The sequence below is a fragment of the Gymnoscopelus microlampas genome, assembly GCF_963454915.1.
Source record: "Gymnoscopelus microlampas genome assembly, chromosome: 7".
Taxonomy (NCBI): Eukaryota; Metazoa; Chordata; class Actinopteri; order Myctophiformes; family Myctophidae; genus Gymnoscopelus; species Gymnoscopelus microlampas.
The window spans coordinates 20,131,936-20,149,829 of record NC_139944.1 but is presented as its reverse complement, the minus strand read 5'-3'; the positions used below and the strand labels follow the sequence as shown (position 1 = coordinate 20,149,829).

The 17,894-nt window shown below is 40.7% G+C and overlaps 3 protein-coding genes across 4 annotated transcripts; 2 read left to right on the top strand and 1 right to left on the bottom strand.

The window, feature by feature from the left end:
* Window positions 1-4,479: 4,479 nt before the first annotated feature.
* Window positions 4,480-6,736, top strand: cisha (cytokine inducible SH2-containing protein a; the record flags this gene model as incomplete). The annotated part of the gene is made up of 3 exons (XM_084062550.1): window positions 4,480-4,898; window positions 5,695-5,849; window positions 6,243-6,736. Exons 1-3 carry the CDS (start codon window positions 4,879-4,881, stop codon window positions 6,734-6,736), a joined length of 669 nt encoding a protein of 222 aa, XP_083918676.1. The 5' UTR covers window positions 4,480-4,878.
* A 923-nt stretch (window positions 6,737-7,659) lies between these two features.
* On the bottom strand, window positions 7,660-12,740 carry hemk1 (HemK methyltransferase family member 1). 2 transcript variants are annotated; one of them, XM_084062547.1, is made up of 11 exons: window positions 12,441-12,740; window positions 11,165-11,332; window positions 10,723-10,814; window positions 10,531-10,624; window positions 9,869-10,006; window positions 9,355-9,419; window positions 9,222-9,271; window positions 8,890-8,995; window positions 8,513-8,608; window positions 8,168-8,278; window positions 7,660-7,795 (listed from the first exon to the last, which is right to left on the bottom strand). In XM_084062547.1, exons 1-11 carry the CDS (start codon window positions 12,534-12,536, stop codon window positions 7,762-7,764), a joined length of 1,050 nt encoding a protein of 349 aa, XP_083918673.1. In that variant the 5' UTR covers window positions 12,537-12,740; the 3' UTR covers window positions 7,660-7,761. The 2 variants fall into 2 exon arrangements, with proteins under 2 accessions (XP_083918673.1, XP_083918674.1); XM_084062548.1 differs by lacking the exon at window positions 9,869-10,006.
* A 681-nt stretch (window positions 12,741-13,421) lies between these two features.
* nprl2 (NPR2 like, GATOR1 complex subunit) lies at window positions 13,422-17,848 on the top strand. The gene is made up of 11 exons (XM_084063612.1): window positions 13,422-13,926; window positions 14,182-14,273; window positions 14,392-14,560; window positions 14,859-14,967; window positions 15,055-15,191; window positions 15,409-15,506; window positions 15,617-15,653; window positions 15,783-15,876; window positions 16,411-16,528; window positions 16,628-16,770; window positions 17,071-17,848. The coding sequence occupies exons 1-11, from the start codon at window positions 13,849-13,851 to the stop codon at window positions 17,136-17,138; spliced, it is 1,143 nt and encodes a 380-aa protein (XP_083919738.1). The 5' UTR covers window positions 13,422-13,848; the 3' UTR covers window positions 17,139-17,848.
* The last annotated feature ends 46 nt before the right edge of the window (window positions 17,849-17,894 follow it).

Below are 17,894 nucleotides of genomic sequence, written 5' to 3'. Positions count from 1 at the left end.
ATGGAACTTTTCTACGAAGGCGATGACTCTAATCAAAGACTAATAGGTTTCACCTGATCTGACCTAGGCTGTGGCCACTGTCAGAGCTGATCAGTCTCAACTGCACTTGATTGCTGGCACTTGAGCTGCAGTGTGTGTCAGGGGAGGGGAGCAGAGCTTGCTGAATGTTATTGGACAACAGCTCTGCAAAGCTATTTGTCTTTTGCGCTCATCATCTGGGGTGGGTATCATTCACGTGCCACTTTAAGTTGCCAGCAGTGAAGATAGGTAGCAGGTCATAAGGTGAGGTTCCTGTTAGAGGTAGGGCTGAATTAGTGATAGAGAGGCCTTTATCTGCTCTCCAACATGATGAGAGGAGTCTCGTGTTGCACATAGACTCCTTAATGGACGGGCGGTCGCCCCTGGAGCAAATTGTGAGTGAAACTAGACCAGCAAATATCTGTTTTTGCAGACTGAAGACTTTTAAGTCACACCCACCCCTGCAGACTTATAAGTTATGCCTACCTCTTAAAACAGCAATAATTAACCCCCAGCTCCCCCCCCCCCCCCACCCCAATTGACTTGACCAGCGGCAAAGCTCAGACCCCAGGGGATGGTCTTGAACCCCGGGAGAGATGGTGGTTTTAAAATACATTCCTTTGTAGTTGCCCTGATGGCACATGTATGTACATCAGTGGTGGAGAGGGATTTTACTTGTGGTGCAATATTGTGTGTTGTGCCTCGAGGACATAATTCTGGAGTGTGTAGCAGTGTTAAATTGCAGTGCCCTAAGGTGTTGTAATTTCTGTGTGGGGTGGGTCTAGATTGGCTACTTGGCTAGTGGCCATACACCTGTTATCGGCCCGTGTTGGTGGCATTGAAGGGGAGTATAGGACTCAGACTGTGTGCAAGACTGTTTGATGTATGAATTTGTGCCATTAAATATGACTATTTTCCATTAGCCTTGGGTTTCCTTAACGGTCCATATTACAATGGCTCATCTAACAATGCATTATCAAAACCTAGTTGTTGCAGTTTGTTTGCCACATGCCACCCCGGGAGTTCCTCGGCGCATGTGATGTATGTACTGTAAAGAGCTAGGGCTTCCTCCGACACAGTCAGGTAGATGGTACAAACATGTTTATTGTTGAGAGGGCATGATGGTACAAGCCAGAGCAAATAAAAATGTGCTGTCATGGAGTGGTGGGGTGTGACTGAGATAAACAAGGAGACAGACGTTCAGTGAAAAAGAGGACGTTTGACACAGCGACCAGTCAAAACTCTCTGTGGCGCATGAGACAGCTGAGGCTTGTCTATATGTGGCAAGAACATGACTATCTAACTGTCTTCCCAGACATACCAGAACCGTTCATCTGTTGCCACCACAAGTTTAATAGGCTCCATTGTTTACATCTGCTCTGCATGTGTTCACAGCACATCAAGGTGCTGCGTTGCTCCGGCAAGCTCGATAATCGTATTGTGATGATGTGCCATTATTTTATTTTAAAATCTTATAGTGTGTGTGCATGTGTAAGAGAATTTTATAAGAGGATCTTATAAGATTATCCTGTAGTGTGTAATGCAGCCACATCTCCTGTAGTGACTAGAGAGCCCGGTATTACGCACGCAATGTTAAGTGTGTGCGTGTGTGCGCGCGTGCGCGCGCGCATTTATTTTGGGGAGGCAGGCCCAGGCAGAAATCATCCTTGCCTATGTCACTGTCTGACCAGCTCAGTGGCAATCCCCCGGCCGAGTCATACCAAAGATTATAGAAATGGGACCCGATGCCTCCCTGCTTGCCATTCAGCATAAGGTTTGGATTGGGAGTAAATCCCTGTGACATACTAGTGTCATGTCCAGAGGGTGTACGGTACTTGTACATCGTGGCTGGGGAATGTACTTGTACATCAAGCCGCATCAGGCCTCAATCTACAGAAACGGGAGATACTAATAATAATAAAACTTTATTTGTATAGCACTTTTTTAAACAATGTTAGAAAGTGCTTGAACAATCAAAACAGCAATCAACAACAACAATGCAATAATGCAATAACAGTAATATATTACATTTACAATAGAACAGAGCAATAACAAACAAGATTTATCTTAAGTTTATAGGAGTTAAAAAGGCCATTCTGTAGAATAGGTTTTTAAGAGAGATTTAAAACTCATTAAGGATCTGGTTAACCGGAGTTCCTCTGCTAGGCTGTTCCAGAGTCTGGGGGCCTTAATAGGCCTGATCTCCTTTGGTCACCAAACTAGCTGTATGAATCTCCAGTAGACCCCAACCAGATGATCTAAGGGTACAGTACACACTGGCACATAGTGTTCTACCATATCACATAAATAGCTAGGAGCTAGACCATTAATAGCTTTAAAAGTTAGCAGTAAAATCTTAAAATCAATCCTGAAGGCAACTGGCTAAAACAGGGGTTATGTGAGATAGGCTCCTGCCCTATGGGCCGCATGGCTTAGGCTACTAACTTACTTATGTCACAATCTGAGTTTAAAGGAGTAGTTCACCCAAAAAATTACTTATTTTCTATCAATTGCACACCACATGATGCCTTGAATTCATGATTTTTTAAAAGTTTTTGTGGCATTCCTAAGCTAATAATTTGATTCCTGTCTCCTACCGGCTAATGTATCCGGTAGGAGACACAAAGTAGATCATTTGTGTCTCCTACCGGAAATACACCCAGTCATCAAATAATTGTCTTAGGAATGCCACAAAAACAAAAACAAATCCATGAATTCAACTCGAGGCTTCATGTGGTGTGTAATTGATAGAAAATAAGTAATTTTTTGGGTGAACTCCTCCTTTAACACGGTCCTGCAAACGAGATGTTACAGTATTTAAAGCCTAAAGGCCAATTCATAGTCCAGATGTAACATACATGGACTCTGTTGGGGTCTCTGCTAGCTGGCACAGAATAATAATGAGGCAAATCCATTGAGATATTATTTTTTGTTGACTCCTAAGAAAATAGCAGGTTAACCACTTCCTGGAATGACAGTTAAACAGAACAAGATGTTTTTTCCAGAAATTTCGCAAAGAAAATCACTGAGCACAACATTTTTATACTAAACATGTAGTACTTTATACTAAACATGTTCATTCTGCAAGTTCACACATGATGACTTGTTGTGAGCTTGTAGATCTGTTATTTTGGGGAATATAGGGATGATGGAGTTGAAGTGGTTACTGTTCAAAATTGTAACTTTTTTAAATTTGATAACAGCTTTGCCTAATTTAATTAGTTAAAGAAAAATAGCCAAGAATTGTATTTTTGCACTTTATCAGAAATATACTGGAAATAGTGTCCATTCCTATTAGCTTTATAGCCCAGGGTCATATATTAGGATGCTAAAATATAAATAAGTTGTTTTAGGATTATGTGTCCAAGTAGATTGGGTACAAAGATAAATGATGGGATAAAGACTGGAAACAATCAAATGCATAAAATGACCCAAAAACGAACTTTTCTTTTGTCCCCCTAGTTTTATATAACAGCTGCCCATTTGTTGTTAATTAGTACAAGAAAAATCATATCCAAGAAATGTTTCCATCCAAGAGAGAAACGAACTTACTGGAAATAGCTGACGTAGGTTGTGAGTTTGTAGATCTGCAGTTTTTTTTTAAAGAAATGTTGTATCCTTTTACCTCTCAGGAAATGTAACCCCCCCCCCCCCCCCCTGTTTTATAACAACTGCCTATTTGCCTTATTTGTCCAATTTAATTAGTACAAGAAAAAACATATCCAAGAAATCTTGTATTTTTCCACCCAAGGGAGAAACCTATATTAGTGGAAATAGGCCTGTGAGTGTGCATTCCTATTATCTTAATGGCGAGGCGGTGGATTCTCAGAATGTAGGCAAGGCCAGCGCACGGTGGGCGGGGCGGTTCTTGGAAAGTGGATAAGAGGAAGGTACCGCGGTGTTCCTGGGAGGCTAGCGCCGCTTCACTGGAAGCATGGGAGCAAGGCCAGTGTTGCCATGTCTGCTTATTATAAGCGGGCTTGGGCTTGTTTTCCTGTAAAGTTGCTTTTAAATACTGGCTTGTTTCTATAAGTGTAGTAGTTGCCTATTTGGGCTTGTTTCCTATGTTGTTTAAAGCATTTTCATGTCAAGGACAACCCCCTGTACTTTCATGTGCTTTTTTTTTGCAAACTTCTAATAAAGTATTCAATCAATCAAAGCTTCTTTTGGGCCTGTTTTCATAGACCTGGTTGCTTGTTTCTCACGCCAAACCTGGCAACACCGAGTAAGACGCAGAGACTAGACTGGAGCAAAACACGACGACACGCAGTGTATGTCATACAGTCTGAATGAAAACCACTAGACTGTATTGACTCATTTGTATTTCATAGATTAAAGCTTTAGAGTTCCCCCACTGTGTGTTGTGTCTGTTGGTTAATAAAGACAGACTACAACCACAACGGTTCAACATGAGTCAGTCAGTGCGGCTCCTCCAGTGACGTCAGAGCCGCTGGTGTAACTGAAGAGTTCTCAGAATAGAATTCTAGGAATTGGTGATTTTTTAAAAGCCAAGCCTACATACACTCTGTCCTTCACACATTTGGATGTAATTCTTGAAGAGGAGACAACACACTCCCACTCTGCTACTCTTCTTTTTTTAATTTTATTTATACTGTATTTGTTTAATACATTTATTGCTATATCTGTAGGAAATTCAGTAAGAAACTTGCCTACTACAACTGGAGTCTGGATACGCACGACTCACGACACTCTTTGTCTTTGTGTCGTTTTAGGCTAAAAAAAAAAAATATAATAGTGGGGAATTATTTTTCCTCAGTCTTTTCCTTTTTGTCGCGAATGTGTATTTTTGTGTGGAAGAAGTAATCGGATATTATAGTCGGATTCCGGATTCAAGACACCATGATTCTTTGTGTTCAAGGGTAAGTTGACATTGTGTCCCGTCTAGTCTCTTAAGGATCAAATCGTTTAAAACATAATCTATTATCTAATAAAATATCTATTGACGTCAGTCATTTGTATTGCTGCATGCCCAATAGTAAATGTTTGCTGGGATGAAGAGCCTCGACCCAGATCCGTTGAAATATGTTTAGACTAGGCTATGCTGAGAAATAAAACAAAGAGCCATGAATTATAGTTGATTAGTAGGCTACATGAAATGCGAATTTCTTAATACAAACCCGTTTTAGATTGTTGAGCAAAATCCGGACTATTGAACCGACCCGGTTGTACCCCTACAAGATTTTGTGTTGTTAAAATGTTTTCAAATTTTCTTCAAGTTTAAAATAAAAACTATAGATCTACAAGCTCACAGAGGGTAGCATGTGAGCTTGTAGATCAGCTTTTTTTTTTTTTTTTTTTTTTTACAAATATCCAATGTATTTAAGTGTCATACCTCTCTGATATCCTACTTTTATTGAGCCTCTCTGTGGGTGTTTGATGATAATGACCATGTAAAATAAACACATGACAAATTGTATCACTTGAAAAAATAACATTCATCAAATCCATAATGATCAGTGGTTCTTAAAGTGGGTCAGGGGGTTCCAAATGGACCGTTATTACACTTACAGGTCTGTTAACGGGTCCATTTGGTTTCATTTGAATACTCAAGAGTTGGTCCTTGAAATTAAAAAGTTTGAGAACCACTGGTACATATAGTCAAAGGTGGCGTCATGTCTCTTCCACTGATCCTCATCAAACTGTGTTTCCATCCAGTCCCAGATCTCTTCTGCCCACTGGTCCATCTGCTGAGAGGCGAACCGGCACCGGCTCTGCACAACACTGTCTCCAAAGCAGCCAGACTCCAGTCTGGGACCCCACAAAGGACCTGCGAGCAATTGCCAGCAATTTCTGCTATCTAGAAAACTCAGGTACAGTACTCAATTGCTTTTTCTGCCTGACAGTTTAGCTGGATAGTTGACAAATCCTATAAGCATATTGTTAAAATAATAATATTAATTCAAAATCTGGATTTTTTTTTCTTAAAAAGTTTTATTTTTATTTTTGTACCAAATCCGGAGTGTTAATTTACCTCTGATTGTGTAAAAAGTATTATTTGTGAATTAATTATTACTTTAAATTATAATACTATTACATAGCTAAATGAACACTCCAGATTTGATGGCCCATAACAGTTCTTGACCCAACTGTTAACTTTACACTGTGTAGTAGACTACAATATATGTAATCAATGTGTTATTTAAAGAGCATGATTGCGTTGATCAGAGTAAAGTATTAAAATACATTATATCTTGTGTGTACAGGATGGTACTGGGGAGCAGTGACAGCAGCCCAGGCCCATGCTGCTCTACAGGAGGCCTCAGAAGGGTCTTTCTTGGTACGGGACAGTAGCCACCCTCAGTATATGCTGACCCTCTCTGTAAGGACTGTACGGGGTCCCACCAGCATACGGATCCAATACAGCGGGGCCCAGTTTTTACTGGACTCTAGTTCCCCGGCCCGACCGAGCCTTATGTCTTTCCCAGATGTGCCCAGCCTGGTGCAGCACTACATGGGACCAGGGAGGAGAGTGGAGGAGCGGAAAGCGGAGGAGAAGCCTTCCAAGCCCTCCCAGCAGACAATCCAAGACACCTCGGTGGTGTTAAAACTCAAGAAGGGCGTGTACAAGACGCAGGCCTTTCCTTCTCTACAGCACCTCACACGCGTCACCATAAACAAGCATTCTGATAGTCCCGACGAGCTGCCACTCCCTAGGCCTCTGCTGCGCTACTTACAAGGCTATCCCTTCAAAGTATGACTGATCCTTCCTGGGACATTTCAAACGACTTCCAAGGAAAAAACTGTTAAACTGCCCACACAATCGCTGTAACGGCAGTGAGAGGCCAGTCGGGCAAAGCCACACTGACTGTACTCATGACCGTGTTTTTTGGTTAAATGCGTCATGGGGTGCCTGTGTAAGGTTTCAAAGACTTGATTTGTCAAAGGCAGGGTTGTCGCACAACCCGGCAAGAGATTAATCACAAACAATGCTCGGTACTGTAATGTATTATTCTACAACACGTGGAAATTGTAATGTTCCTGAGCAATTACTTGTTTTCAGTGAGACATTTTGTTTTTTATCACAGTAAACATTTTACTTTTTTTCTACCTAAATAAGCAAGTATGTACATTTTTTCTATGAAAAATAATTGAATGTAGACGTCTTTTCACATCATTTTGTGTTGTAGTGGTTGAAATCCCATTATTACCCACTGGATTAAAACTCTATAACCACTTTTCTTGTGACACTTGTTTTGAATCATTCAAATTAACATAGGACACAAAGTCTTTGTGTCCTCCTCTGAGATGGAAGTACAGTATGTGAGGGGTAGTTTTCTTTTTTCTGAGTAAGCAAAGTTCATTCAGTTCGTTTTCTAGCTTAACAATGTGTGCGGCTTACGTCTGACTCAGCGAAGGGGAGGGCCATTCATCAGTGGATTCGTAGAACTACTGCATGCTTTCCGGGAGGGTGAGATTCTGAGAGGGTGGCTTCTAAGAAAAGGCTTCAGTAATTACCTTCAGCCCTATGCGGACCTTTTTGGTTTTTTGCCGTCTCTCGCTGCTATACAATTGACATTGTCACAGTATGTTGCCTCTTTAAAATCCCAACACAACATGAATACGATGTAAGCTTTTGTGAATAGGACATTTTGAATAGTGTTTTGGGGGGCGAGCGCGTGTTCAGCAGCTTGCTTCGAGGGGGAACTGAGGTTGTGACCACCTGGCCTGAAGGCTGTGAAACCCAATCCATATCTCGATGTTTCTCAATCTAGATCATGCATTTCACTTTGCTTTCTGAAGGATGCAGAATCGTGGCCTAAAGACAGGGAGAGAAGAGCACATTCAGATTCATCATCAATCACACTCCAGCTTGAAATAAAGCAAAAAGACATTAAATTGAGTTGCATGGCATCACACTGTATGATAACGACAGTGTTGCGCACCAAAATAGCTGATCTACAAGCTCACAATGACTTGCAATCCAACACGTTGTGAGCTTGTATTTCTATTTTCAGTGAGCAACATGATTCGCAACCAAGTATAAATTAGGCATAAGAGTAAATAAATAAACACGTGAAATGATACTAGGTCAACAAATGAAAAAAGGCAAAAAAAAAAGGAAATTAGGTTTAAAGGTTTTTAACCGATTGGGCAGCAAAGACAAACATGACATTTTCTTCATAACAACCTGTCAGTGATGTCGTGTCGTGTGTCTACATATTGTAGACCTTCTACATGGTCCTCCACCCAGCGCTGGATGAGTGGGGGGTGGCGTGGATCAACTTCCAGGTAGACAGGGCTGTGTCAGCAAATGAAAAACATTCACATTTAACTCAATCAACACTTGAACAAGAGTCCCTTTAAATGGAATTAGTAGCACATGCCCAGAATTATTATAACTGGAAGTGCTTTTAAAAGCTTTACTCATTTAAGAAGGAAACATGATACTTGTGTTTTCAGCAAATGCCTTTCTTGTGACAAGCGGCAGCTTTTAGGAATTAAACGGGGGGAGGGAGGTGGTGCAGTCCATTACCCTTGGTTTATTAAAATCTTCGGAGCCAGAGTGAGAATCTGTGTGATCACTTTCAGGCCATCGTGGCCTCCGTCGAGTGCAGCATGGTCCTCAAATCTGCGTGACGGCAGGGTTTGCACGTTCAATCTCACAGAAAGGCAATCTCAAAAGAGGAAATGTTGTTTTTTTAGAGGTTTGACTAAGTCCCAAGAAATAAACTATTCCCCATGTGGAGGAAAACTAGCACTGAGCAATTAGCGTTTTTCTGGGTTCGGTTTGGTTACGGAAAATATTTTTTTTACTTCAGCTATTGCCATAGTGATGCAGAACACTGTCAACAACTTAAATAAAATCTCTACAGTAGTAGATCGACATGTATTTATTGGACAGCCTTTCACCTGAGGATCTCGGGTTGCAATGATGTCATATCCTCTGAAAACAGGTACGGAGGGTTGCTGACCAGCATTGAGACTGGGCCGCAGAGGCTCACAACCGCATCGCCATCTATGAATCACAAACTCTTGGTAGTTACGCTTGTGAAACTATTAATGAAACAGTTAGGCCCTATTTTATACTTCATTGTATACAATGGTGTCGCACACCGAAAATAGCCTATTCTTCTCTATTTTCGAAAGGTTTCACCATGACATGACTAAAAAATTGTGACGCCAGATTGAAAGTGGTTAAAGAATAAACGTCTCCCAATACATTAACACTGTGTTCACCTTACCTTTTAATATGTCCACATGATGGACTTGTAATCTGTCTTGAAGCCCTAACCTGCAGAACACCATCGATAATGACTTAATAAGAGTAAATGAATAATGCAGTCAACAATCAACCTTTTCTCATGTTATGATTACCTCAGTGCATTCTCCCTGGTTAATTCCACTGCATCCTGGCTCTGGTCCAAGGCAATTATTTTGAGCTAAAACAGAGTCAGACAAACACAGCTGTGTTGCTGTTTGGCAGGCATCTGTAATCGATACTGTGTATGGTAACCTTAGAACTGGGCACTTGAGATAACTGGCCAACTGGGCCCGTATTGGGGAGCATTGGGCACTTGAAGGAACTGTTCCTGTGTTTTGAGGGGAAAATGGGCACTATTTGTGGGAGAACTGGGCCCATTCGCTGTTTTACATCCTAAAACCCATTCTTAATCACTCATGAACAATGAGGTCAATTGCTAGCATTTGTTGTACAACAGTCTAGTCACCCAGTCAAAGATAAACTTATAATTAAGGATACTGCCCAGTTCTCACCTGGGTCCACTTTACAAAAGTGCACAGTTCTCTTGTATTTCAGTGTACTACTGGAGAACAGATAAGTACCTGTAAATACCAAAAACTGATGTTTATATTTACAGTACAAGCTGACCTGTGGAAGGTTCTTCAGCAGACTCAGGGAGATGGCACCAGATCCACAGCCCACTTCCAAACATGTATATTGACCCTCCATGTAAACTCCAGCACCCTGCTTCACCTGCATGTCTGCTAGCATGATCCCTACCAAATCCTGCATGAAGCACCCCCAAAACAAACATGTGCTCACTGCTCACTGTAATTAAACTAGATTAGGTTATTAAAAGGTGGTGTAAGTCATATGTATCTGTAAACAATGTGTGTTCAGTAACAGGGGATCCCCAGTCTCTCAACTGGAGAGACTGGCAGTGGCAGCTACAGTATAACGTAAACAGAAAATACATTTCAGGTTGAAACCTGAAATCAGGAGAAACATTTTTTACAACATTTATTAGCTTTGATTTAATAGTGTTTAAATTTTGTCTAGTCATTTCTTTGCTACATCACTTTCACTTGTTTATCCTGTGTCTTGTATGAGTTCTCTCTCCTGATTGGATAATATTATTTTCTGTTTACTAAAGAGCTGGAGAGACAGTGGGACCCCTGCTACTGAACACTCTAGAGAGCAATGATTACTATTAGAATATAGAGCTATTTAACACTTATTTTAATAAACAATAAAACATACTCCCAGTTAAAGATTAACATTACATGTATGTGTCTATTCCCCCCTCTAACCTCTGTTTCAGGTCTTGGTATGAAAACTGGAGGTCTCATCTTCAATGTTAGATCTCTGAAGTCCCACTCTTCAATGACATATTGCACTGGCATTCTAAAAAGTAAACGCATGACATCCTGACCGTGATCAGGCTGATTGATTACCAACGGATATAAATATGTTAACTTCACACGAGTGGTGGTGTTCCATACCTGGAAAGACGTTGAGTACACAGCTCCCACATCTTCTCTGTTTTGTCACGGCTAAGACACGCGGTCAGCTTTTCCCTTTCAAGGCTTTCTATCTGAGGAAACAAATGACCCATGCAAGTGGAAGGGATACTTTGAAAAGTAGAGGCATTGTTGACACATTTCTTAATAATATGGTGTAGGGCTGGGCGATATGGACAAAAATATCTCTATGTTTGACCAAATATCTGCACAATGCACAATGACATTTTGGATAAATGATCATCAGTAATGCATATGTAATAACTAAGTGGGTAAAGGCAAATAATAGAACAGCTAGAACAGTCAGATCATGAAATTCATTGTCACACAAATCATTGCGATTGACAATTTAATTGTATTTTTGGCAGACAAAAAGGGCTGTCGAGAGCCCTATATGGTGCTCTCGACAGCTTTGTTTACTCACAGTTTTAGCCCCAAGCAGGTGTGCAATAATGTACTGGCTGGAGCATCCCGGCTCAGATATGCCTCTGTCCTCAAAGCACCTCTCCCATAAGGCGATGGCTTGCAGTGCCGTGATGCTGGCTGTGGGTAAGGCTGGGACACTGTATGCTACCTGGGGACCACACATTCCCTAAAGAGAACCATAAGCAGTAGAACAGATTTTTTTTTACAATCATATATTGATATACAGTACTTTGCCATAAGAAGCGATATATGACAAATGATATATCTTGGCTGAGTTGATCCGACAGATCGCAAATCCACCAGTTAAGTACATTAAGTAACTTAAAAACATTATTCTTCAAATCTAGACAACTTAGTCCTTGAAATGGGGTGACCCAGGGGTCATTGAAGGGATTCAAGGGCGTCCCCACCCCAGTGAAATTATTGATAGTTTAGGAACCAAATGGACACAGAGTCTATAACTACACTCAGAGACTCTGAGTGTGGTGGACCCTCTCAGAGTTATGGGGGTCCATAGCCTTGGCTTGGATCAAGACATCATGTATTTGATAGTCTGACTTTTACTTTCGTATCTACGATAGTCTTGGCTAGCACCTACCGGTGCGTCCTGCACATTCACCAGTAAAGCCCGTACTTCTCCGTACATGTATAAAATAAAATATATAAGGTGCTTACCCGGTTGCCACAAATGTTAACTCGCCCTTCGGAGTCTTTGTGAAATGTATTAGTCCATATCTTTCAATAAAGAAGTGTTTTAATCCCGTCTGTGTCTGATTCTGTCGGAAGTTCCCTGTATTCCTTAATGGGCGGTAGTGACGGGGCGCATCCGGTGAAGGCCGGAATTATTACACTATAAACAGGAAGTAAACGAGGCGGAAAAAATGGCGTTCGGACACAGATGGGATTAAAACACTTCTTTATTGAAAAATGCGGACTAATACATTGTACAAAGACTCCGAAACGCGAGTTAACATTTGGGGCAACCGGGTAAGCACCTTATATATATTTATTGTATATGTACGGAGAAGTACCGGCTTTACTGGTGAGGGGGGGGGGGTGCAGCCCAAGATTAGATATAAAAATGTCAAAATCCATAAAATGCATCTATGATAGACAGTCTTGATCCAAGGCTAGGGGGTCCATGGCCTCTAATGTATACCAAACGAGTCTGGGGCGTCCTTGAAATTAAAACGTTTGAGAACCACTGACTGCTCAACTATGTCTGACTCAACAAGAAAAGGCTAAAAGCAAGAATCCCATTAGATAGAGCATACCTTTACTCCGTCACAGCTGCCTTTTAGAAAGCCGTGGTGTTTACGCAACACAGTCAGAGGTCTTCTCCACATGATCACACGTGTTGTGTTGAGCATCAGAAGATGCTACAGTATGTGAACTGTACTGTCACAGTGTGTCACAAAACACCACAACCAAGTCCACAAAGCACTGCTGCTACGTATCTGACCGACATTGATCCCGAGAATTTTATTTCCGTGCTCACTAATCTAAATAAAGTTGACTGACTCTGATGTTACGTGGTGAATCAATAGCCACCACGAGTCGACTCAAAACAGTCTAACCTTTGGCGTCATCAGGCTTTTCACTGCTATACTCAGTTCCGCTTTAGAGCCAGACTACGGTATCCGGTAATTTGTACAATGGCATCCATGCACGCACACAGAGCGTTTCCGTATCCGTTTTAGCTCGGATCTGCAAAAAGTGAATTGATCCCAAACAACCAAGTCAGGTCATTCAGTTCATGTGAATCGAAACGTTCCCACATGCGCAGCAGCATAACAACATTTACGCACCAATGTTGCCAGATTGTGCGACAAAAATAAGCAACCAGGTCTACAAAGACGAGCCCAAAAGAAGCGACCACTCTCGAACATTGGGCTATTTGAAAATAGCCGATCTACAACAACGCTTGTAGATCTGCTATTTTCAAAGACAAATCTTGGAAAAATGTAGCAATATTTTCAAATCCACAAAATATTGTATGGGGGTCTCTGGCACTAAATATTTTTCAGAAGGTTGGGTCTACAAATATATATTCATTTGGGGGGTCCTTGACATGAAAATGTTTGAGAACCACTGGTTTAAACAACATTTAGGACAACGCTTTAGTGGGGGGTAGGCTTTGACTTTTTACAGGGGCAGTTTTGAAGGAAAATAAGCCAAGCAAGAAAAACAAGCCCAAAGTAGCTAATAATGAGCGGACATGGCAACACCGGAACGCATGCGCTGTAGGACTTCAGTAAATAAGTCACGGTGAGCCGGTGTCAGGGCTGTTGTTGTTGTTGTTTTGGTTCATGATGATGAGGTGACATGTAAATGAGACGCAGTTCTTTGAACTCCACAGCAGAGAAGCTCCTCATGGCGTTAGTCACATGATGAGTCCTATTTGCTGTTAGCCGCTAACGTTGTTCCTTGCCTAGATTTCATTCAGTTCAAGCTAGCCGCTGTTAGCTCGTGTGGATGATAGACGATATATCAGTGATTTATAATGACAGGTCTGAGGTGTTGTTTTTAAGAGTGACAAGAAGGGATTTCACTAAATTACATGCATAGGTGGTGGAGCTTTCTTGCTGTGATGATGCATACAGAAATGGCATTGTTCTCAAAATAGCTAAAATGGCTGAAAACATGTTAAAATAGGGAAGCTATCTTGTCCAAAGAGTCACAATGGCCATGAGCAGCAGAATTGAGTGTATATTCTTCAGTGAGTTCCACCCTACTTTAGGCCCCAAAATTACCTATCAGGTAAGTCCAACATGAACGCATTTGATTGAATACTTTATAACAGTTTGCAAAAAAAGGCACGATGGCACAGATTTATACAAAAGAATGCGAAAATAAGCCTGGGCCTTGTTTCCATTAAGGTTCTGTGTATTCAATTCATCGAGACATTTAAAGACAAACAATAATATTCAGTAATATGCAAAAATTGCTTTTTGGGATACAGACTGTTTTGATAGATTGTGTCATCACCCTGTCTGAACTGTCCTTGCTCAACAGGTCCCAGAAGAGTACATTTCACGGGAGCTGTTTGACACAGTGCAAGTTTACATTATCACCAAGCCAGAGCTGCAGAACAAACTCATCACTGTGTATGTACTGGGCACTGAGAGGGTGTTTTCCATTTGATACACTGCATTACATGAATAGTTTTTTTAGCTGATCGTAGTGTAATAAGTCTTACAGTCACATATTCTCTGACTGTTGTAGAACTGCCATGGGGAAGAAACTCATCGGCTGCCCGGTGTGCATTGAGCACAAGAAGTACAGTCGTAATGCTCTCCTCTTCAACCTCGGCCTTGTGTGCGATGCACAAACCAAGACCTGTGCCCTGGAACCCATCGTCAAGAAGCTGTCAGGGTACCTCACAACACTGGAGGTACTGGAGGCTGGAGAGTACCACCTAGTGTAGAGATGTGGCCATGATCACACCATCACAACGTTTGTTATCATTGCAATATTTATATCGTTTTGAGCAGTGGCTCTCGGTTTGTCAAGATTTGTCAAAAGATAAATAAAATGAATAGCCCATCTACAAGCTCACATTGCAATGGCGTTGTGAGCTTGTAAATTGGCTATTTTTGAATAGTCTAAGTATAAAATGGGGTTAAAGAGGTTAAAATTATTTGTATGCACATTTTGGGGACCCAAGTCTGCCTGTTTTCTCTACAATGCAGCTGGAGAGTGGCTTCATATCCAACGAGGAGAGCAAGCAGAAACTTCTACCCATAATGTCAACCCTGTTAGAGGAACTAAATGCAACGGGAGCTTGTACCTTACCCATAGGTATTTGTATAATATTTATGCCTCTGTGACTATGACAGTGTTTTAAAATCTTTTACCAGTCCTCACGTCCCTTTGTCTGTCTTTTAGACGAATCTAACACTATCCACCTAAAACTCATCGAGCAGCGCAAGGACCCCCTAATTGTGCAGGAGTATGATGTGCCTGTCTTCACTCAATGCAAAGACCACTTCATCAAATCCCAATGGGATCTCACCACTCAGCAGGTGTTTTTCCTTCTCCAGCAGCTTATTACATCACTTTATTTATTCGTGTTCTGTGTGGATGTTCTCATGACACAAGCAGCAGTTTTAAATTAATGTTAATACATTTTGGGTGAACTACTCCTTTAAGGGTTAAAAACTGAAATGAGTTCTCAATGGGTTCCTTTGTCTAACTGATTATATACGTCTGATATAAACAATGTTATTTATTCAATTGCAGATCCTGGCCTATATCGATGGGTTTAGACATATACAGAAAATCTCTGCTGAGGCTGACGTAGAACTGAATCTTGTCCGCATAGCTGTGCAAAACCTCCTGTGAGTTGATTATACTATACAAATATACTAATGATTCATTTCCTAAATAATAAAGCCAAGGAACAGATTTCCTTTATTATTTTTAATTAATTTTATTTTTTACCCCATAGGTATTACGGCATTGTAACTCTGGTGTCAATATTTCAGGTATGTATCAAGACCCTAAAGTATATTTTTGCTACTCTGTTTGAAAATCTGCACCTAATGTATGGTCAATCAAGATTATGTTTCGTTGCATTTTGATCATTGTTTTATGCATTTTTAATCCTCCCCCAGTATTCCAATGTGTACTGCACCACGCCTAAAGTCCAAAGCCTCATGGATGACAAGTCCATTCAAGAGGAATGTCTTAACTATGTCACTAAGCAAGGTAAATACACTGAGTTTGAATTCATTATAATGACTTTTCTGTTTTCGTCCCAAAAAAATAAATCTATTATTTTATTTTATTTTTTATATATGTCATTATATTATTATATATATATAATTAATAATATATATTATATATTTATTTAAAAAAAGTTAATATAAATTTAGTAGCATAAATAGACAGTGGGCTGCAAAAGTTTACTTTCAACCTGGCATCCTTCTTTTCGGCATGTCGTTAAAGGCAAAAATTGTCAAAAACATTCTGAAATGGCAAGAAGAGCAGCTCTACAAGCTCACAAATTATAAACTTCAGCGTGAGCTTAAAGGTGGGGTAATGTCTGTATTTTTGCGATACCGTTGTAGGACAGTGTAATGTAGAGCTTAGGCGTTAATGACAGTAATTTAATGTCTTTGTGTCAATTTGTTGATGTATTATAGATTTTTTTTAAATGGTTAAGAAAAATAGTCGATAGTTGCCGCCCTACTAGTGTATTGCCTTTTTCTCCATGTCATTGTGTTTCTGATTGTGTGTCAGGTCAGAAGAGGGCCGGTCTGAGAGACGTGTTCCAGCTCTACTGTGGTCTGACTCCAGGAACCACCGTACGGGACCTTTGCTCTCGATATTCGCAGCAACTTCAAAGGGTTGATGAGAGGTCAGTCACTACTAGTTCCTGAAAAGAGTTTATGGCATTTGAAGGATAAGGTCAGGAGGACTCTTGTGGTATCTAATTTTAGGGTGTCGACTCTTTCAGGAGGCTCATACAGTTTGGTTTAATGAAGTGTCTGATTCGACGGCTGCAGAAGTATCCAGTGAAGGTAATCCGCGACGAGAGGAGCCGCCCCCCTCGTCTGTACACTGGCTGTCATAGTTACGACGAAATCTGCTGCAAAACAGGCAAGATTAGAAGGTCGTGCTGGTGGTTGAAATGAACAACATTGTTACCTGCTTAAGTGCATAAATAAAATAAAGATCAGTATATGTGTATTTACTTTTTTGCTTGCTAATTATATACGGTGGAGTTAAATGTTCTTTTAATATAATTAATTTAAAATGGTATATCTAAAAATAATTTGTTTATTTGTATTTATTTGTTTGCTTACAAGTTAAAGTCTCTCAAATAGAAACCTTTGGTCAAAAGTAAATGTATGATTGTAACAGCACTCTTATCTGACTGGCATTGCCTTGTTTTTGCAGGAATGAGCTACAAAGAACTGGATGAACGACTGGAGAATGACCCAAACATCATTGTTTGCTGGAAGTGATGTGTGGCTCTTTTCGACTACAAGAACTATGCGTACCATGCCATGAAGTGTAATGTACTTCACAGCTTCAGAATTTGTTTCCATATGCTACAGCTTGGTTTCAGATAACGTTCTCAGAACCTAATACGGGCCCCGCTTAGGAGGTAGTATTAACTGTGAGTTCTGGGAACCTGTGGGTTTGGAACTTCATGGGTTCTTGAACGTTTGAGGTTATGGGACGTTCTGGGTTACTTGGCCTTCGTAGTCAAAACGAGCCACAAGAAACTTAGAAAGTGACCCGATTTTGAGCCTTATGGTCGATTGTCCACAGTTGCCTGTCTATAAATAATAAGACATCAAGCTGCCTCAACCAAAGACGCCTATACCCCTGACCCTGAAGCCTTCAATTAGAATAAAGTTTGCTTAGTGTAAAGGTGAATGAAGCGTATAATTGTTTGTGTAAAGTTATGGTTTGTTATTTTATCTTTTAACAATGCTATGGCTCTTACAGTAATAATGATGAAAGTGATATTTATATTACAATATTATGACTGAAATAGTGTTCTTAAGTGGCCTGTGTGTTTGAGTGAGTGATCGTCATGTGGGGTTCTACCGCCCCCCACTGGCGACAAAGAGCATGTGCGCATGTAGCTCATGTGCGCTTGGTTTACAGTAACTATGACAACCACGGTAAATAAAGCATAGCACCGGCTAAAAGCATTGTCAAAACATCTCGACTTGAGTCCCGCTTTCATGTCCTTTATTTGATTGTTATAA

What these genes read in the sequence shown, in the direction of transcription:
- hemk1 (XM_084062547.1), bottom strand. Translation starts at nt 12,536, where the DNA reads ATGCTCAACACAACACGTGTGATCATGTGGAGAAGACCTCTGACTGTG. An exon ending in ACCTGCTTGGGGCTAAAACT is followed by an intron (nt 10,815 to 11,164) that starts GTGAGTAAACAA and finishes TTGTTTCCTCAG; the next exon opens with ATAGAAAGCCTTGAAAGGGA. An exon ending in TCATGTGGACATATTAAAAG is followed by an intron (nt 8,996 to 9,221) that starts GTAAGGTGAACA and finishes TGTGATTCATAG; the next exon opens with ATGGCGATGCGGTTGTGAGC.
- nprl2 (XM_084063612.1), top strand. Translation starts at nt 13,849, where the DNA reads ATGGCCATGAGCAGCAGAATTGAGTGTATATTCTTCAGTGAGTTCCAC. An exon ending in AGCTTGTACCTTACCCATAG is followed by an intron (nt 14,968 to 15,054) that starts GTATTTGTATAA and finishes TCTGTCTTTTAG; the next exon opens with ACGAATCTAACACTATCCAC. An exon ending in CTCTGGTGTCAATATTTCAG is followed by an intron (nt 15,654 to 15,782) that starts GTATGTATCAAG and finishes ATCCTCCCCCAG; the next exon opens with TATTCCAATGTGTACTGCAC.